The sequence below is a fragment of the Macrobrachium rosenbergii genome, chromosome 6 (assembly GCF_040412425.1).
Source record: "Macrobrachium rosenbergii isolate ZJJX-2024 chromosome 6, ASM4041242v1, whole genome shotgun sequence".
Lineage (NCBI taxonomy): Eukaryota > Metazoa > Arthropoda > Malacostraca > Decapoda > Palaemonidae > Macrobrachium > Macrobrachium rosenbergii.
Genome location: NC_089746.1, coordinates 29,939,675 through 29,961,781, shown reverse-complemented (window position 1 = coordinate 29,961,781; position 22,107 = coordinate 29,939,675). Strand labels below are relative to the sequence as shown.

The following is a 22,107-nucleotide window of genomic DNA, read 5'->3' as shown; positions in this document are numbered from 1 at the left end:
AGTCAGTTGTTTGTCGATGTTTGGTTTTGTAGTCGTTGATTAGGAGGGACGTGAAAGGAAATGTTGATAACTTTTGGAGGGTAAAGCTCGTCGACGAAGTTTACCATTTTTCCTTGAAGACTGCATGTTGTATGTTATTTGCCTTTCATTCCATGTATCGCCACTTTCGCAGTTTTCTTGAGAGCACACTCGTGCTCATGCGCGCGCTTGCACACACACACACACACACACACACACACACCCATACATCCATACATACATGCATACATACATATAATAAATATATATATATATATATATATATATATATATATAATATATATATATATATATATATATATAACTTTTTATCACTTACACAGTTGTTCTGTGCATTAATATAATTAATAACAGGACCTTATTTAAACTGGATGATATCTAACGGAGATATTTATTCAGGAAAATTTACAAGTTTAAATGAGGTCCCGTCATTAATTGCATAATGCATATATATATATGTATATATATCATATATATATATATATATATATATATATATATATATATATATATATATATATATATATATATATATATATATATATATATATATATATATATATATATATATATATATATATATATATATATAATCACATCTCCAAAGGTCAAGGTACACACATAAGTATATATTTCCAAATGGGTTTTTAATCCAGCAACAGCATCACCATTAACGGAATGGGTAGCTTACAAACACCAACACCCACAGAATTCTGTTAATTTTTCTGTTTTTTTTTCTGTCATTCATCCATTTCTATTTTCTTCGGCTAGCTCAGTTTTTTTTTTTTTTTACCCACCCCGTGAAGAGCTTACTTTCTTTCTCCTCTAAAATCTTCTTATGGCAGCATCTGAAGCAACGGCTAATTATCCTCTGTAGACATCTAAAGGACTCGTTTCTCGGCGGGATAATGATCTCGATAAACCTAACGTTAAACCTAGGTCATCTGATTTTTCTGCATTTCACGAAACAGCTTAGTATTTTCCTTTTTCGTTTCCAGAGTATTGTTTTACCCCGAACGTTTGAACGATTCCACGGTTTTTTTTTTTTTTCGGTTTTGATGCCCAATTTTATGGACCAAGTAGAGAAAAAGAAGAAATAAAAAGGGATATGAGAAGTTTAACCTCATTACAAACAAGTGAGTGGCACACATCTTGAGAGAGAGAGAGAGAGAGAGAGAGAGAGAGAGAGAGAGAGAGAGAGAGAGAGAGAGACGTTTATATCACAAGAAAAAAAACTAAATTTTAGAAGGCTAATGCTCACCCCCAACCCCCGCAACTCCAACCATCTGTAAATGGGCACCATTGTCGGCTGGAATTAAGAAAAAGGGCGTGGGGCTAGCAGCCTCATCCTTAAAAACTTGCAGAGAAACCAGAATGTGCCCTTCCAGCATGAGCCCCTAAAAAAGACAAAATGCAGATATGTTAACGATTCAGAGGTTTGAGTTTGTGTTATTGTTTCTTTTCTGGGGTGTCAACCCTTGTTAATGGAAACAGCTTTATGTTGTTTATATATATATACATACATACATACATAAACACACACACACACACACACACACACACACACACACACACACACATATATATATATATATATATATATATATATATATATATATATATATATATATATATATATATATATATATATATATATAATTATTTGTGTGTGTGCTCAATGCACGGTCTTTTCGGGGAAATCTTAAATATGTATTCAAGTTAATAGAGGTTAAAGTATACCCAAGGTAGCAGCCACCAAGTCCACGAACTTTCTCTTGTCCTCTACTTTGTTCCCTCCGGGCAAAAGTGGCTTATCGAAGCCAAGGCCAGCCCATCGATATTAATCTCGGTGACCGTGGGAAAGCTGATCCACTCGAAACAATGGCTTTGATGAGCGGTACTGAAAGTCGAGTTGTCATTCATTTGGTTATTAATTCAGCTTAGCTTCCTGAATTACCAATTAAAGGCCTATGATAATTCGTACAAAGATTGCAACATATTTCATAACCCCGTGACTGATGAAGAAATGTGTTCGTAGACAAAAAAAAAAAAAAAAAAACTGAATAAACTGATAAATAAAAAACTAAGCCCAAGGACCTGACTTGCCGGCATTACCTTTTAAAAGTACTTGAATTTTCCCTGCTTTAGGGAACTATAATAATATTGTGAGTGAATGTATGCATATTTCTTTAACATATTTTCAACATTTTATGTACGTAGCCCAAATGGTAATGTTGAAAAGGCATCTAATAGAAAGTTTAACTTTAGTCTCATTTATTTTACCAACTTATAAACAATGAATGCTGAGTCCATGTCCATTCTACTCTCGGGAAGTGTTAACACCTTGTTCTAAGCAGGACTTTAAGAGATGAAATTGCTACAGCATGATGTCCTTCTCAACCCTAGCTGTGACAAACGCCAGTCGACCAACCACCAGGTACATCATGACTCCTTGGGGCGACAGGGTCACATTTGATTTTTTTTTTTTTTTTGTGGTTACGTATTCAAAGCCACAAACGGATTTTTTGCCTTTAACGTGAAGTTTAAAAGAATATGTGAACAGATTTAACCACCATTCTCCTTCCCTCCCCCTCCTCTCTCTCTCTCTCTCTCTCTCTCTCTCTCTCTCTCTCTCTCTCTCTCTCTCTGTTGACCTTGAGGAATATTACAAACAGATTATAACCCATTATCGACAGAAGAGCTTTAAAAGTACATACAGCGTTTTTGCGTAAATTATCTGCTGTAAACAGTCAGCGGAAATTCATCACAAAAAGTCACTTTTAGAAATTATACAACTGGTTCTCAATCCAGGCTATGTTTGAATGTAGAAAAAACTCTCGCGCTAATAGAAAAAAACAACGTTATGATCTGTCCTTGACGCACTGCAATGGGTTACCGAAATTTACAGATCAAGGTAAATATAGATGTGAAATAGTGTACATTTCACTTGCATGATACACGAAGGTAGAAAGCCTCAATTAAGAAAAAGTACCAAGTTAATCAACAAATACCCATTCGGTATAGAATTGTTTGTCAGCGTATGCCTGTCCCGTGGGCAAAGATACCCAAAACATTAAGCCTAATCTGGTTCTCGGCGCGTTGTTTATAACCTATAGGATGGTCTTTCAAAGAAAATGTCGCCATGTGATTATCTGAGATGGTTTCGTCTATAGTTTTTCTCATTGTTTGTGTTATTTACAAGTAAAAACTGCACACACATAAACAAAGGAGTCTTAATAAAAACACTCAAGGTATACTGCAAAAGTACACAAAGATTTAAAAATAGACGTTCTCAGTGCTTGTACGACGCACGTGGTTTCTCCATAGCCCAATGTTTCAGTTGTGTCATTTATTTTGTTCCAAAACCCGGTGGATGGTTTCAGCATCTGAGAACGGACATTTTGCTCTTAAATAGTCACCTGGTCCCTAAAGTCATAAGCACTAGACAAGTATACTTCTTATCGAGCAAAAATGATGTTTTCCAGGCAATCAGATGGTCGAAAGAATAACTTAAAATCGGAGGAAAGAAATTTGAATACTGAATGTCTTGCAGTGCTCATGTTGCTGTAGATATGAAGCCAGTTGTTGGTGTAAAATCTGGAAAATCAGAAGGAAAGGTAAATAAGTTGGTTAATAACTACCAAAAGGGTTCCTTATTTCATCATAATATGTATCATTCTAGTTCACTGCAATGATTAAATTCTATATTTGTCTCCTCGGATATGCGTTTTTTTTTTTCATTATCATATGCATGTCTGAATATAAAATTTTATCCAGCCAAGTTGTCCTTCTGCATCATAATCTTCATGGCTGTGACAGACCATTAAACTCACTGCTAATAAGATCCGCCTTAACTTTACTATTTATCTGTGATACACTGTAATAAGGTATCAATAAGGTATCAAATGGAGGAAAAATATCAAAATAAGTCTAAAATATCTAAAATAAGTCTAGTTTTATATATATATATATATATATATATATATATATATATATATATATATATATATATACTGTATATATTGAAATGCGAATGAGGGGAATGTGGTAAAAGTACGTCACTTCTGCTTTTGCAAGTGTGTTTAATAATACATTTTCTTTTTTCTGCAGTTATTTCCTGTTAGTCATCCAAAGCAGCTCTTTAAAAAATGAGAAGGGCTTTCAAGTCTTGCTTTTTTCTTTCGTTTTCTGTGCGGTATTAATTTAAAGTACAGCAATAGCTCTCTGTTACATCCCCTCCTTGTAATCTGATTTGTCTCTCACATATCACTTAAGAGAACTTAAGTAGTACACAGTCGCTTTAAAAATGAACAGCAGCTGCTATTTATATCTTACTCAGAGAATGCCTCTATTAGGCTTTAAGAGTCTCATATCTATAACCTTAAGTGTTGAGTCATTTTATAATCAATTACAGCGTTCTTACTATATGTTCGTTTACTTCTTTTACGCTGATAATCGTTGGCGCGCAAGTTGATGCTCATTTTTTCTCTCTCTCTCTCTCGTGGGAAAACAAAGAGTCAAAGACCTTTTAGTCATTTCCTATCAGTCACCCACGTGCCATGACCTGCCCGACCCGTGGTCAAGCAACAGTCAAAGATGAAGAACTTCGACGCTGGGTCTAGCCCGTCAACTCCATCTCCTGAGCCGGATGTCGCAGTCTCTCCCTCCACCGTAAACTACCTAAAAAATATCGGTTAGTCTCTAATTAGGCTTATCTCTCTTATTGTATTGTAAACCAGTTTTCAAACGCACCATCATAAGTGAAATTTTATTATTTTCTTAATTGCAAAATAGGTGTGTGAGGGAGAATTTTCTTCCGCATGTTCGTCTCTCTTAGCGTGTTCTTTGTTCTACTCTGGACCCAAGAAGATGCGTCTTGACTTGCGGGCTGGTGGCTTTTAGTCCTACTTCAGAGGATTTTTCTAAAGGTTTTCATATAATCATTCTTTGCGTTTTGGGGATTAAATAGTTAGATATATGTGGATTTGAACAGACCAGGTTCATAATGCAAGTGCAAGTTTTTTCAAAACCAAAATACTGTAAGTGGTGTTTAAATGTTTTTAAACGTTAAGGCTGATATGCATATTTATTACTCTAGTATATTCGATTCTTAATCGAAATTCAAGAAAATCTTGAGTGGAAAATATTTCACCTATCTTTGTTTCCTACTGATAAAAAAAACATAAATAAAAAAATATATAGCGGGTTAGGAAACCCGACCCGGAAGTGGTTCAGGAAAGGTTCGAGGTTGTAAACATGGATTAAAACTGGCATTTTCCCTATTGATAACAAGTAGGTTTTAGGGTAATACTAGAAAAGATATTGAAAAGAGGAGAAAGAATCTTTGTTCTTTGCGGCAGCAAAATTAGTTAATCCATGTACAGTACACTCACATTACAGAATGTAAATAGACTTAATCGTTTCATTGGTTTCCTCTATTTCATTTCCATTTGCATTAGTAGGATACGTTGTCAGCTAAAATTGCAGACAAAATGTCTGTAAATTCGTTTTTCTTACCTCATTTATTTCGCCCCTTATTTTATTTCATAAGTAAACATGGTTTATTCGCAGATTGATACATACTGCTTCAGAAAAGATTACACGTCTCTTTGCAAGTCTTCCCAATTGTACTTTCTCATCGGACTCAAGGAGCAAATGACAAAATTTTTTACTAAATATTCTGTCCAACAGTTCTTTAAACTAAGGAAAATTAATCAAACTTGTCGTTATTCAAGCTGTAAATGAGCTTCGCGCTTGCACGCACACATACACACCCACCCAGCCGCACACACACATATATCAGGGATATAGAAGCATTGAGTATATCGAAATATATGGTTGCAACGTGTATATGGACCTTTATAAATAACTAAACATATATATACATATATGTATATATATATATATATATATATATATATATATATATATACATATATATACACACACACACACACATTATATATATATATATATATATATATATATATATATATATATATATATATATTGTGTGTGTGTGTATGCATATGCATGTATGACTTGTGGAAGCTGATCTGTAGCTCAGAAAGAGTTCAGTTAAAACCAGGAAAAAGCAGCATTTACATGGCAGAGTGCTTGCGTGTCGTACCGGGGATTCAAGTTCATCCGCAATTCAGTGATCGAATTTTCATATAAAAATATATTTTTTCATGGGGTCAATCAAAATTTGAAATGTATTACTTATTTACCTCATTCCAGAGCTCGGTTAAAGTTAATTTATGGTTTGAATATCGCGCCATGACGTCATTACTTGTGACGTCATTACCCAGCTGTTTATCAAAAACAATTCCCTTTGTCGTATTTCGTACTCATCGTCGGGAGCTACACTTCTGACCTTGCTCTCGTGTTTCTTGGTTTATATTTTGTGGTAAATATAGAGAAGTTCAATTTTAAGTAGTTAAATGTGTGAGAGCCGATTCAAGGATTAATATTGGCAATAAGTATTGCGATAGTTCGGGTAAGAAGTCAATATCACGGGAAATATTTTTGCTAAGCCCAGACGTAGCTTAGGGGATAGAACAAACAAAACTACTACTTGAGTAGCTTACCTTAGCTCAAGTTACTCATTTAGCCAATATGCTGTTGGGTTTGTAGTATTACGGCTTGAAATTACGTCGTGACATAGGCTCGGTCATTGTCGTGATCTGGGAACAAAACTGCGAAGAACGCACTACGCAAATTCTTGCGTCATTGAACAACGTAGTTGAATCCAACGTGGCCAATATCCTTTAGGCCAGTTTCCATGGACAAGGAAATGATACGTTTTTGTGACCTTGGGGTTTGCAACAGTGTTTTGTTATCTGTGTTTGTGGAAAGTTCTGATTATGATAGGTTAGTACATTATAGGGTTAGGCCTGTAGCCTAATTCAGTGTCGTTTTCTTGCTTGGTAGGCTAAGTAATCTTGTGATTAGGATATCATTATCTGTGCTTGTTATGGCTTCTAAGGTTGTGTAAGTTTACACTGATATGCATTGACTTGATCTTAGCCACACTTAACACCCAGACTTTTACTGAACTCCATTGCATCACCTTGGTCCCATCCCTCAGCACTTAGGCTAATTTGTGGTTCCTTGATAATGTCTCCACAGCTCGAAACTGTGGGTACACTACTTGAGTAGCATAACTACAGAGCATTTGTACCTGTAGAGAGTTCAGTTCCACTATACTCCATTTACCTTTCTAAGATTGCTAGGGTGGGGGCAGGAAAAGAATACAGCGCTGTCATATCTGTTTATCCCTTTTGATCTCACCCTCGAGGTTAATCCCTTGTTTTTGGCTTTACCCTGAGGTCTGTCATTTACTGTACTTTGTTTCCTGAAGAAACAGTGTTGAGTAAATTTTAGTTATCCATAATGATTTTTCTTTCTTTGTGTGCTTAATGAAATAATAATGTGTTTAATGCATTAACAATTGAAATTTGTGAGGGTAGTTCGGCAGGAATAGTTTTTCAAGCCATTTGATTATTATCCGTATTCTGTTTTAGCAGTTATTTATTGGTTACCTGATTAGATTTTTTCAGCACCTGTGCATGTTAAATAAACTATTCATCTTTTAGGAGAGAAAAATAATTCGCCATTAATTACACACCCCCCTTCTTGTTTCTGAGTGTGAAGATGCTGGTGGTGGAGATATCTATACTGTCCACTAACATTGGCTGCTTTTGGTGACCACCGTTCTTGTTCTTGATCGAGCTGGCCTTTTAAATGCCCCTGCTGACCACTGTTAGTGAAATTGAGGCTTGGCAGCCAAAAATTTTGCCATATCTCTTTGTTTATATGAAAATAAAGGAGGTTTGTACAGAAAACATGTGAAGCCAAATATATTTTCGTTGTTACCTTTAAATGAATAAAAAAAATTTTTTTATTTTGTTTGAGCGGGCTTAACAGGGTAAAATTTTGTCAGCTTTGTTCTTAAATTTGCCGGTCAGAGAGCGGATTTTGGTGATGTTTTATCGCTGATTTCGGGAGCTTTCGAGCTTACAGCATTCAGAACTGTTTTTTATTGTTTTGTTTAATTTATCATATTTCACAACAGTAGCGAACTCATAATCAATTGTTTAACTACTGACAGCGTAGTTTAACCGACGATTTTGCCTTTACTAGTGAATGTAAACATTGTGTTTGTTGCCGAACCAGTAGCATGGTTTTGTTTCTTATCTACAAGTCTCAGTCTTAATTAGAATATGAGACTTGTATGTATGATGATACTGTGTGTACTTCATCTTGGTCTTTATTTTCTTTTTCTGAATAGCGTATAATGTGTTTGCTACCAAACTGAATTTCCTTTGTCAAGAAACTTACAGTTTTGCGTTCGCTGCCTCTTCTTTAGTGTAAAATATTAATGTTACGTTATCTACCCGACCAATATTTTCGTTTTTGAAAGGCATAACTGTAAATCTCAAACGTGTGACAGGAATTGAGACGTAGATATGATGGTATTCTGTGTACTTCATCTTGGTCCGTAAAGGTTAACCTTCCTTTTCCGAGTAGTGTAATAAACGTAACCTTGTATTTGCTCCGGACCGATTTTTTTAGAATGAAATGACCAGCGAGTCTCAAATAACATTTGATGAGTATTGAGATATGAATGTTAAAGGAATTAAGATATCTGGATAATGGTACTGTGTACTTCATAAATTTGTTCTTAAAAAACCAATTGAACATATTATTACACTTTCCTTTGCAGAGAACTGAAAAATGTAAGGACAGGAACACAGTGGGGGAGAATTATGCTCGAGCTACTGGCTTGGCGGCCGCCAACTGCAGAACGCTCGGCGCCTGCTCGAGCTACTGGCTTGACGGCCGCCAACTACAGAACGCTCGGCTCCTGCTCGAGCTACTGGCTCGACTGCTGCCAACTGCAGAATGCTTGGTGCCAGCTTTCGGGCGCCTATCGGGCATTAGGCGCCCGCTTCGGCCACTCAAGGCTCATTCTCTGGTGCCCCGGTGTTCACTCTTGGGCGCTCTGCGCCAGTTACTGGTACCCTGGCACCATCTAAGTCATCTTTCTCCCACTGCTAACCTTCCTGCGCATTTTATCCACTTGCTCCCACGCCTGGCTCCCTCGCTTCCTTCTCGTGCCGTTGCCAGTCTTGTTTTAGGTTAACAGATGTTAACCTTGTGATAGTGAAGTATTGTGCAGTGGAGGAACTGTCGACTCGTCCCTCGATTCTCCTAGACAAAGTTCCCTGTCATACTCCCATACACCGGGAGGATACATACTGGAAGTCCAAGGGAGGTCTGGGGGTTACACATGGGTATTCGCCACCTCAGTTGAGCCTGTTGCCGGTCCCATGTATCAACAGACAGCCTGGAAAGGCGTCTTTCTAGATGTGTAGTGGAGGGGACGGCTGTTTGTCCCGCTGATTCTCCTAGGCGCAGGTCACTGCCATACTCCCCTCTACCTAGGAGGAAGCAGACCAGTAGCCCAGGGAGGTCAGTGGGGTCTGCCCACAGACAGTCATCTCCTCAGTCCAACCTGTTGCATCCCAGGTTGCGACTAGAGACAGCCACTGGAAAGGCGTCTCGGAAGTGCATCGTCTGATTCTCCTAGGCGCAGGTCACTACCATACCCCCTCTACCTGGGAGGAGGCATACCGCTAGCCCAAGGGAGGACAGTGGGGTCTGCCCACAGGCAGTCGTCTCCCCAGTCCAACCTGTTGCATCCCAGGTTGCGACTAGGGACAGCCACTGGAAAGGCATCTCGGAAGTGCATTGGTTTTGTCAAGTTCTGAAGAGGCGTTGCCTCGTAGGAGCCGTCTTCGTTGTTTCATGGAGGATTCTTGCCTGCTCAGAGGCGCTTCTCGGTAAAGATCAGTCCCCACATCTCCCTTACAAGAAAATGAGGGAGCTCTCCTTCGGTCCTCTACCCTCGTGCAGCAAGTGGGACACTCCAGAGCGTTTTTTCTCCTCTCCTCAGCGCCAGGAGCGAGGTTCTAGCTCTCTACACCTCTCGGGTGAGCAGCTCCAGATTTCGCGTGAACGCCATTTCTTCGGAACATCCTGTTTCAGTGGGACGTCATGTTGAGTGCCTTGAAGCAGACAAGCATCCTGTAGCAGCCAGGCGCCCTGGTGCACCCAAGTGCCCTGATGCAGCCGAGCGCCCTGATGCGGCCAAGTGCCCTGACGCAGTCAGGCGCCCTGAGAGGGTCGGACGTTCTCTTTCGTCGGAGCGCCCTGAAGCTGCCGAACTTCCGATAGCGCTCAAACCTTGCCAAGTTTCCAAGTGCCCTACAGCTTTGGATAAGCCTCCTTCTGCTTTGGACCCAGCACTCGAACCTTTGCAACAAAAAACTGGATAATATCCTTCATCTTTTACAGAAACCTGCAGCGCAGACTACCCCTGGATTAGATTAGGTGACATCTCCGATTTCTTCTGTTTTGGAAGAAGAGGAGCAGGATACGTCTTATACGCCGTATGCGACACTCCTTAAGTGCCGCCTTCAGCAGTTCCCAGTTTTTTCATTCTGTCCTCTCCTTCTCCAGGCTCGTTTTACATGATGAGATATCAGCCTGTGGATTCGACTAGTCTTCCTAAGATGGTTCTTTCTAAATCTTCAAAGAAAGCTCTTTGCCAAGTAGAGGAATGGCTTTCTGACAAGAGGGATCAAGGAAGGGCCTGTTTTAGTGTTCCCCCCTCTCATCTCTCATGTAGGCAGTACTTGTATTATGCAACAGGAGAAGCTCCTTCCCGGGGAGTGCCTGCCAGGGGGACTTTTCTGTGTTCACTGACTCAGGACGGAGATCGGCTCTTGCATCGGCAAAAACGTTCTTTTCAGCTCAGGAGATGGATCACCTGTTGGAGGGTATTTTTAAGGCCTTCGAGGTGTTTTCTTGACTAGTGTTTGGGAGCAGTTGCCAAGAAGCTTCAAGAATCTCCTTCCTTGTGTGCTGAAGCCTCAGACCTGGAGAATTTTCTCTCTTGTGCAGATAGAGCCGTCAGAGATGGATCGCATGAAGTAGCTGCCCTGTATGCCATGGGTGTCCTGAAGAAGCGCGAACTGTGGGTCTCGTTCACAGCGAAGGTGTTTCGACCCCACAGGAATCGGCCCTCCTGTTTTCCCCTCTGGATAAACAGCATTTGTTTCCTCCAGATCTTCCTCTTGCAAGTGAGGATTTAGTCCTTCATGCTCCTGTAGGGGTCAGGCTTCGTCTCTTTTGGGAGAGATGGAGCAAAAGAGGAGCTGATCATTGGGTAGTCAAAGTTTTAAAAGAGGGATACTCTACCCCCTTTAAGGAGAATCCACCATTGACCGACACTCCTGTCGTATTGACAGCTTACTCCATTGGCTAGGAGAAGTATTCAGCCTTGTTGAAGGAAGTGTCCTCTCTTCTGAACAAAAAGGCAATAGAATTAGTGAAAAACGCAGATATCCCTGGACATGCAGGACGTTTATTTCCATGTTCCGGCTCACCCGGATTCGAGGAAATGCCTACGTTTCATTGTTGAGGACCAAATCTTTCAAATTCAAGCTCCTTGTTTTGGTCTCTCGATGGCCCTGCAAATCTTCATTCGAGTGTTGGCTCCTTTGGCGGGTTGGCTACATTTAGCGGGAGTGAGGATCTCGCTATATCTGGACAATTGGCTAATTCGATCTCCCACGAAGAATCAATGCATGAAGGACTTACAAAAAACTCGCCTCTTGACCCAGGAATTAGGACTAACAGTGAACTTCGAGAAGTCACAAATGACTCCCACACAGACGATAATCTATTTGGGAGTTCTGATAGACTGTAAGTTTTTGGGCTTCTCTGTCACTCAGAAGAGTGGAAGACTGTCTGAGGAAGGTAGACCTCTTTTTATCGCTTCATTCTTGCTCTGCCACCCAGTGGATGAGTCTCTTGGGGACGTTGGCTTCTCTGCAGCAATTCTTAAGACTAGGGAGACTTCACATGAGACCTCTCCAGTTTTATTTAAGAGCTTGCTGGGATCGGAAAGTTAATCAGGACAACCATGTCTTTCCGATAACCTCAGAAATAAAGGAGGATCTGCGGTGGTGGAGGTCCTCAGAAAGACTTTCGGAAGGGAAGTCGCTCGCTCTGGTGAGCCCCGACCTAGACTTCTTTTCTGACGCATCGGATGTAGGTTGGGGAGCGCTTCTGGGGAATCTGGAAGTCTCGGGGAAGTGGTCTTCGGAGGAGAAAGAGATGCATATCAACGTGATGGAGTTGAAGGCGATACATATAGGTTTACTGTAAACCCCAGTATTTGTGTTCTCATGATTTGCGGACTTACGCATTCGCGGGTTTCTCTCTGGAACATATGTAGCCATTATTCGCGGAAAATTCGTCCATTCGCGGTATTTTTCACTGAGAAATATTCACTAATTACTGTATTTTCATGAATAACTGCACTTTTTGTGATAAAACTATTAAAATACTCAGGTATATGCATTTTTACAGGGTTTTTCTGTGTTTAAACTATCAAAATGGGTAGTTTTAAGTGTTTTTAGAGGGGTTTTAAGTATTCGCAGATTTTAGCTATTTGCAGGGGGTTGTGGGACATCCCCCGCGAATACGGGCGGTTCACTGTACAACATTTTGCGCCGCAGGTACACAACAAGACAATAGCGGTACATGCGGACAATAAGGCTAGGAGTGCCCACCAGCTCCCGACCAATTAGTTAGCTGACGACCAGCTCTGCTGGCCCCACCCACAGCCTGACACCAGCTCACTACACCCGGCACCAGCTTCCGGTGGTCTAACGCCAACTCTACTGCATCCTTGGCTCTGGAGAAGAGTTGGAAGCTCATTTTCTGTTGGAGTTTTACGGTATGACCTGAGCAGGAATGGAAGCATAGGAGGTTTTTTTCATGACCTTTAATGTTCTAGCACCCTCCGTCTAAGAATGTATGGTTCTCTCTTGTGAATGGACTTGTCTTTCGTGACACCACTCTGTTTCTGGAGAGCTGTTGGCCTACTTTTAGTGGAAGCTAGACACATCAGTACAACCTCCCCTCATAGCTTTCAGGCACTGTGTGCCCCCGACGTCCAGTCTATAATCAACCTTCTCCGAGACACTGAGAAGTAGGAAAGCATTTTGCTCCTTTTTAGGAAGGCTAAGGATGTCAGAACAGGTTCTACCTCCTTAGCTTTCATGCACTGTATGCCCCTGACGTCTATTCGACAGTTGTCCTTCGGGAAGTGTAATCGATCTTCACTACTTGCCTTTCAAGAAAGTTTAAACAGTGTTAGATTTGCAGTACCTTGCGATCATTATTAGTAACTGGCATGGCATCGTAGAAGGAAGTATAGGATTCTCTCCTACTATCTATTCACCTTGTAGTAAGATGCCAAGACTTGTGAGAGCCAGAGGTTACAATTTACCTGGAGCACCCACCACTGTCAGTGAATGGGTCATGGTCTGTATTTCAGTGCAAGTGACAGTCATATCTGGTTGTTTTTATTGGTACTGCACCAAGGGCAAGGGCAATTATGTATGCTTTGTCGGCCATCAGTGTACACCTTCGTCGCAAAGATGAACCCTTAAACACTGAGCCTCTATTTACAAAAGCGTCTCCTGTATGCCGGCGCGGTTTGAGAGTTAGTGCCAAAGCGAAAAGAAAGTTTTTTTAAAAAAATCACAGCACACTTAGTTTTCAAGATTAAGAGTTCATTTTGGGCTCCTTTTTTTGTCATTGCCTGAAGTTTAGTATGCAACCATCAGAAATGAAAAAAAAATATCATCATATATAAATATTGGAATATATGACAGCGCAAAAAAAGTCATATATAATTGTATACAAATTGCCCTGTGAGCAAAACGGTTAAAGCTAATGAGTTATTTTTTTTCATTGTATTGTACACTAAATTGCAAAGATTTTGGTATATAACAAATTGTAAAACGATGAAAGCAACACAGAGAAAATATTATCACAAAATGATGCATGAATTTGTAACGCGCGGACGTAAAAAAAAGTTTTTTTAAAAATTCACCATAAATCGAAATATTGTGCTAGAGACTTCCAATTTGTTGCAAAATGAGGGTAAATTATTGAATATTACTAGCTTACAATTGCATTTTTCGACCATTTCGGTCGAGTCAAAGTTGACTGAAGGTTGAAATTTTGGCACTTATCGTGATTTATATGAAAATATTTCAAAACTGATAAAAACTACAACCATGAGTTATTTTTTGTTGTATTCTACATGAAATTGCGCACATTTTCATATATAAAACTTTATGTAACGGCTAATATAAAACGGTGCAAACATTACGACAAAGTGACTAAACAATTTCTGAGATTTTCGGCCGAGTTAGCGGGCGGACGTAAGGAAAAAGTTTTTTTCAAAAATTCACAATAAATCGAAATATTGTGCTAGAGACTTCCAATTTGTTGCAAAATAAAGGTAAATGATTGAATATTACTAGAATGTAAGAGTTTTAGCTTACAATTGCGTTTTTCAACCATTTCGGTCGAGTCAAAGTTGACCGAAGATTGAAATTTTGGCACTTATCGTGATTTATATGAAAATATTTCAAAACTTATAAACTAAAATCAAATTTTTGTTGTATTCTACATGAAATTGCACACATTTTCATAAAAAAACAACAAAATACTGGTACAAAAATTACGACAAAGTGAAGAAGAACCTGAGATGCAGGATGCTTTTTAAAAGAAAAAGAAAGAGCACAAAATAAGGATCACGCTTGTAAACAAAACAACAGCGTGATCCGTGAACGTCAGCAAAATGGAATGCGCGTGATTTAAAATTTTGCCTAGGCCTATAAGTATTTATCCGCGAATATTTAAAAACTTTTTGTAGTAAACGTATTTCTCCACTTGGGACTTTTGACAATGTAAATCTCGTCCAGTCGATAAGGTTAATCTTGTTTTGTAGTTCATCAGCCATTTCCATCGCTGCAAACTGTCCATCTAAGTGGAGGCGCTCCTGGCTTTACTGCCACGGGGTTTAGTTGAAACAACCAGAGGCATTTCTATTTAGGCTCTCTTAACTAACAAGGAACTGCAAGCATTGTATCAATGCTGGCAATTATCTATTATCTCAAATCATTACTGAATGGACTATTTCCCCACTACCTGTCAATGACACGGGATCAGCTAATGAAATTAGATTTTATAAAAATGACATTTTATAAAAAATGTTTTATATATACAGTACTTACCCAGTAATTACGGACGGAGCCCTCCCTCCTTCCCGCGCATGGACTTAAAGCATAAACGTAATGACAAATGTTTGCCTAGTAGTTCCTGATACTCTCGTTAGTGGGCAAGACCAGTCACCTGCACTAAATTGAAGCACTAACCCACGAATTTTTTAATTTAAGCTGCCCAGGCAAGAGAAACTCTAGCTAATGTAATTACTGGGTAAGTATTTATAAAACTTCATTTTATTATAAAAATGTCATTTTTTATCTTCTAACCAAGATCATAGCGACCTACTAAGTCTTTCGAGACTTCCAAGGAAGAGAAGAGTCGACTCCGTATCTAGGAATTCGGACATAGCTCTCAAGTGGTTAACGGGCCCTTCTTTCAAGCCTCTCCGTTCACATCTCTCAACTTAACTAGAAAACTCTGTTCTTTGTAGCCCTAGCAAATGCCAGATGAGTTAGTGAGCTTCAGACTATAGACAAGTGAGCAGATTCTGCTCAGGGAGACAGTCTAAGCTTTAACGCTACGCTTTCCTGACTAAGAAAGAAACAGGATCCGTGCTTTCTCCTTTAAGTAATTGACAGACATCCCTGGCTCTGGGAGAGTGAGTGAAATGTCTAGGTTGAGCTTTCAGGTTTTACCTAAGCAAGCCTTATAATCAGAAGGCCATCCATACCTAGGGTGGCCTGACAAGATCATGTCTCGCCCTCTATCTATGACCGCATTGTCTATCATCTCCATTGAACTTTATTTTTGAGACACACTCTCAGATTCAGGAGACCGATTTGCCTACCTGTTAAGGGAAAGCTAAGACGCCAGAATAGCCTCTACCGCATTAGCTTTCAGGCTCATGTCACTTCCATTTGGCAATCGGCCCACTGGAAGTGTAATAGTTCTTCATTTCTAACTTTTTGCTTGAAGTCAAAACAGTGTTTAAAAAAAATTTTTTTGAAGTACCCTGGGACAGTTATTAGTAATTGGCATGGCAATGAGGGAGGAAGCAAAGGATTTTCTATCTCCACCTTTTAGTGAGGTGCCAAATTTTTGGGGGGAGCCAGGGGGTACAAGGTACCTGGAGCACCCACTACTCTCAGTGGATAGGTACGGTAGTTGTTTATTTTCATTGTAGGTGACAAAATTGTTTGGTTTTTATTTTTTGGTACTGCACCCAGGGCAAGGGAACTTAATGGTGCTTTGCTAGCCAACAGAATACTCCTTCGCTGCAAAGCTCCCACTTAAGTAGAGGCAATCCTCGGCTATACCGCCCTGCCACTACAAGTTAAGATGGGCACCAACCAGAGGCAGTATTCTCCTGCAATATCGCTCTTAGCTGATAAGGAACGACAAGCATTGTTTTCCAATGCTAGCAACTTTGTTTGTTTCAAATACATTACATAACTTAATGTTCTGGAATGGAATACAGTGAACCCCCATATTCGCGGGGGATGCATCCCACACACCCCCGCGAATAGGTCAAATCCGCGAATGCTTAAAACCCCTATAAAAACACTTAGAACTGCCCATTTTGATAGCTTAAACCAAGAAAAACCCTGTAAAAATGCTGATACCTGAGTATTTTAATAGTTTTATCACAAAAAGTGCATTTATTCATGAAAATTATATGAAAATACAGTAATTAGTGAATATTTCTTAGTGAAAAATACCGCGAATGGGCAGATTTTCTGCGAATGATGGCTAGATATGTTCCACAGAGAAACCTGCGAATGCATGAGTCCGCGAACCATGAGAACGCGAATACGGGGGGTTTACTGTATGTCCATGTATCTCACCCATCAATGTGGGATTCAGCTATGTAATTACTTGGTAAGTTACTTACATGAAAATGATATTTTCATAATAAAATAAAGTTTCATATATATTTGCAATATGGACATAAGGGCAGAAACAGAATGAGGTTGTCTTCTAAGTCGTTCCTAGTATTCCCGTTAGTGGGTGGGACTGGTCACCTACACTAAACAATTGGAGCGCTACCGCGAATTTTAAAATTTAAGCTGCCGCACAAGTGGAAAATATAGCTATGTAATCACTTAGTAAGTATAAATGAAACTTAATTTTATTATGAAAATATAATTTTCTTTATTTTTATTTATTTGAGGATTCCATACTATGGTTTTCCTTTTATGTAACTAGTGTCCACCATTGTATTTTTGTTAACCATGGCTTGGACCTTAATACAGTTTGGTGATGTTAGTGGCCTATAGCAATTAATTAGTCCATCTGTTGGTCCATCTGAAAATGTATTATTTTTCCTGGTAAATATATGGAGATTAATGCTAATGTGTTCAAGTTTACCATGTTTGGGCATCAGGTCATATTCTTTTGATCTTGATCAGAGGTCTTCTTGAAGGCCACATGGTAACTTATTGTTTCCAAAATTGGTATTTTTTGTTAGTTTCAGTCAGAAATACTTTGATTTTAGGTCATAAGGACAAGTTAAAGATTGTTATTTAGATCACAAACATAGATCAAGTTCAAAGTGTTCACGTTCACATATTCATATAGGCTACTCATGGATATTAGATATCTCTTTTGAATGAGTACAGATAAGTTATGTTTCAAATTTGTATGTTAACGAGCATATAATTTAAATTTTGGGTATTTGTAAAGTAGTAATATATATATATATATATATATATATATATATATATATATATATATATATATATATATATATATATATATATATATATATATATATATATATATATATATATATATATATATACATACATATATATATATATATATAGTATATATATATATATATATATACATTACAAAGTACATTAAACCCCCTGTATTCGCGTTCTCACGACTCGCGGACTCGCCTATTTGTGGATTTCTCTATGGAACATATATATATACATTATTCGTGGAAAATTTGCCCATTCGCGGTATTTTTCACTGAGAAGTATTCACCAATTACTGTATTTTCATATAATTTTCATGACTAAATGCACGTTTTGTGATAAAACTGTTAAAATACTCAGGTACCCAGGTAGTGCTCAAGTTACGATAATTCGCCTTACGATAATTCGCTTTTGTGATGGTGTAAGCAGTTAATAGCAATATGACAGTATTTATAAAATATTTTTAAATTTCGCGATGGTGTAAGCAATTAATACCAATATGACAGTATTTATAAAATATTAAATTTCACGATGGCGCAGGCTGCAGCGTACAATCAGGCAACGAGAGAGACCAAATTACAATAGACCAACTTCTTTTCCTTCATCTCTTTATCCCATCTTCTAGTTAAAAAAAGTAAAAGAGAATGATAAAAGTATTGTTAGTAACATTATACTCTTGTAAATGCATACAGCCATAAACAACCAAACGAGAATCTGTTGTTTTACTTATAACCAAATCGGATAGCAACAGCCATTTTGTTTGTATTTCAACCATCGTACGGTAGTAAACAATTATCGTAGTAATGTTACAAATGGTGTTAAGTAGAATAGGACTGATTTATTTTTACATTATACCCTTATTCGGCATGGATAAAAGATCAGCAAGGAAATATACTGCTAAATTTAAGCTGCAAGTTGTAGCTGAAGCTGAGAAAACAATGTTCAAGCTGCTAATGACTATAAATTATCGTGCATCGGCAACATGGATGAAACGCAGCAGTAATTAAAATTGTAGTCCTTTTCTGGTTGAGGATGAGACCAGAGCAGTTTTCCCTAAGGCAAGTTTGGGACAGGTCTTCTCAACCAGACCTTTCTCGCCACTGTTCCAACATTCCTTCGGGAAACCCTCAAGTTGTGGAATGAGTGATCAAGGCTTCTGTCAGGGGTAAGTCTATAGTTGAGGAGCCCAGACCTCACATTGTTTTCCAGTGCTTCCGAAGGTTGGGTTGCCACTCTGTGGGTCCATGGTCTGAAGAAAAAAAACAGCTTCTTATCAACAATCTGGAGCTTCTAGCGATCAAGAAAAAAGTCTTCAGTTGTGGGAACCTTTGGTCACAGGCAAAGTTGTTGCCAACTTCTCAGACAACACTTCTCTAGCATACATAAGGAAGCAGGGAGGAATGAAGTTGAGCTCCATGTTCCAGTTAGCTCAAGAACTTCTTTTGTGGACAGAAGACAGGAACCTTGTCCTACTTCCCCAATTCGTTCTCGGGAAGGCCATTGTCTTGGTAGATCAGTTAAGTAGGAGAGATCAAGTGGTGACAACCAAGTGGTTTCTTCACACACAAGTGTGTCACGACCTGTGGGGGTCTTTGATGGTGGACCTGTTAGTGACAGCCCTCAATGCAAAGCTCTCAAACTATTGTGCCCAGTTTGAGGACCCTCAGGCTTTGAAAGGTGATGCTATGCTCCAAGTAGGTTCAATCACCATTCTGGTGGCAGTACTTTCCAGGGAGGGTACCACAGAAACTGTTAGTCTCCTGGCTTGGGGATTTTTTAGATAGCTGTACTAGCTCATCTCCTGTACAGTGTGGTTCAGCTATCTAAATAGTTGGTAGGTTTCAATTCAAATAATATAAGTTTTCATAATATTTATTTCAGTACTTACCAGCTGTTAAGTAACATCCTTCCCAGCCTCCTCAGTTAGTAGGTTTTCTTAAAAGTTTTTCTGAATATAAGGTAAGCATTCTGACTTGTCATATGAGATCTCAGCCAATTATCTTTATTTTTTATGTTTGCCAAACGCATGCAGGCATGAGTTTTAGTAGCTATCTTAATAGTTGGTAAGTATTGAAATAATAAATTTTTTAATGAAAGCTTATATTTTATTTGTAATGGAAAATATTGATTACAATAGTATTTTTTTTTTCAGGTAATGTGGTGATGCAGGGAGGTGGGCTGGATGGACGAGTCCCAGTATTCGTCTTTCCTACAGCACTCACGTTTTACCTCAATGATCAGTCGACACACAAGCAAATTGTGACCATCTATAATCCTTATGAATTCCGAATATCGTACCAAAGTAAGTGGTGTTTATCCACATTGAATGTTGTTAAGAATCAAGCTTTCATTTTATTATCCTTCAATTATCAATTGCTTTGTTGTGATAAATATTTGGAATATGTGTTAGACGTGTTGATTGGATCTACAAAATTAGGTAGGATGCCATAAATGGTTCCTTATTCGGGTGTTGGCTTTGTGGTGGCGTCTTTTTTATTCATGATCAAAAAGTTTTTATCGAATAAAAAGCCAGTGTTTGGGAATAAGGCTATGTATGATTAATGGGTTAGCATGAAAAACATGTTTTATTGTGTAAAAACACTTGCTTTTTTACATAGTGTAGTGATTGGGAAGTACTCTACTAACTTTTTCCCTTTTATATTAGAGGTATTTTGGTACTCTCCTGTCATCTGTAGTTCATTTTTAAACTGGTCAGTTTGAATTGTACTTAAATAATCATCATAGCAACAAAGACTTGAATGATGCACAAGAGATCACATATGTGCTGTACTTCATTCAGTCTTTGGGTGTGTTGCTATTCAGGTGTAAACGTTACTTACCCACACTTTTATCTCCCTGAATTTATGTGCAGAGACTATTTTAGTGCTGGCTCTATAGTCTCATGTTGTTGCAGACAGCTATCTCAGACCTCATCACTTGGAAAAGCTTTGGTATGCTACCTCTATGATCCCACCAGGGTGTTAAATATTGGTTACAGCTAATATTTTGTGGTGTCTGAGTTGAAATGTATTTCAGTAGTTTAGCTGATGCATCAGCCAGTCCAAGATCTGAATTTTTAGTTAGTTTTTATGGTTTTTCATATTATATCAGTTATGGTTGTCTTCTCTACATTCCACTTGCCTCTTGTAGCGGTGCTCTTTCTCTTTGCCCACATGTATCTTCTGCACTATAACTCCAGTGTCCCTTCATTGTTTTCATATAGTTACAGGGTATTCTTGTAATTTTATATGTTACTCCCATCTCCTATGTATGCTATTCATTCCTTTCCATTTGATGCCTAGGTAGCTTTCATGAACTGTACCTTCATGTTGTCTTTATTATTAGCTTCTAATGAGGAAATTTTTTCAATTAATACATGCTTAATGTTAAGTAATCTGTATGTTCCATCAATAGAAACACCTTGTGCTGGAAGTGCTCTCTTACCAGCTGTATCTTGGTGCTCATTTTTGTTACATTGAAGAAACTAGAAGTTGACAGTGGTTGATGAGATGAAGGCCTTCCCACTGTGGGCCTTCAGCAAAGGGCTTGCTTGTCTCAAGTCAGTAGTGAGTTAGTCACACTGGCCTGGCTCCTGATGGAGTTTGCTGCTTGGTACTCAGTAAACAATATTAAAGATTTTGGCACTATTATCCTTTGGCCCCAGCTGGATTGCCTTTTGCCTTTTACTTATCATCCATTCGTTTGAGTCTCTTCTCACTTAGCTCTCTAGCTACTTTACATTTACTCTGCCCCTGTTTCATATCATTTCTCACTTAAGATCATATTCTTTGGGCATGCCTTATGAGGGTCTTTCGTTATGGCTTAGTGATCTTGTTAATCTGCTTTATATAATGTAACCCTACTTGGCATAGTGCATAAGTAGAGTATGAAGTTTGTACTAAGGAAACAATTTTTTTTTCCAGTGATTATTTTTAAGTGCAGGTTTTGTTTAAAAAATTTTGAGTTGTATGAAAATTTAGATTAGTGGATAATTCTTGTCACATCACTTGTTGAATAGAATGACTTTTTCTCTCTCTGTTACAGTACTGTGCAATGCTCCAGGACGTTATAGAGTAGAAAGTCCTCAAGGTGTGATCAGGCCACACTGTTGTATTGATGTTGTCATCACCCACTCCGATGCTACCTTGAATAATGTGCTAGCACCTGATAAACTAAGATTTCAAATATGTGAAGATGGGAGCAGACAGGTTTGTTCTGAGAGTGATGTTCCTATTTTTTTTTTCTAAGACAATAGTATTTG

General features: G+C 38.7%; 1 protein-coding gene across 5 annotated transcripts in view; it reads left to right on the top strand.

The window, feature by feature from the left end:
• The first annotated feature begins 4,579 nt into the window (after window positions 1-4,579).
• LOC136839409 (motile sperm domain-containing protein 1-like) overlaps window positions 4,580-22,107 on the top strand; it is a 30,106-nt gene continuing 12,578 nt past the window's right edge. Inside the window, exons 1-3 of one of the 5 annotated variants that reach the window (XM_067105412.1) lie at window positions 4,580-4,732; window positions 19,999-20,148; window positions 21,891-22,054. In XM_067105412.1, coding sequence (XP_066961513.1) covers window positions 4,636-4,732; window positions 19,999-20,148; window positions 21,891-22,054 — 411 coding nt within the window. In that variant the 5' untranslated portion in view covers window positions 4,580-4,635. Of the gene's footprint in view, window positions 4,733-6,322; window positions 6,913-19,998; window positions 20,149-21,890; window positions 22,055-22,107 lie in introns of those variants that run through there. The other 4 variants (XM_067105408.1, XM_067105410.1, XM_067105409.1 and 1 more) reach the window with 4 other exon arrangements.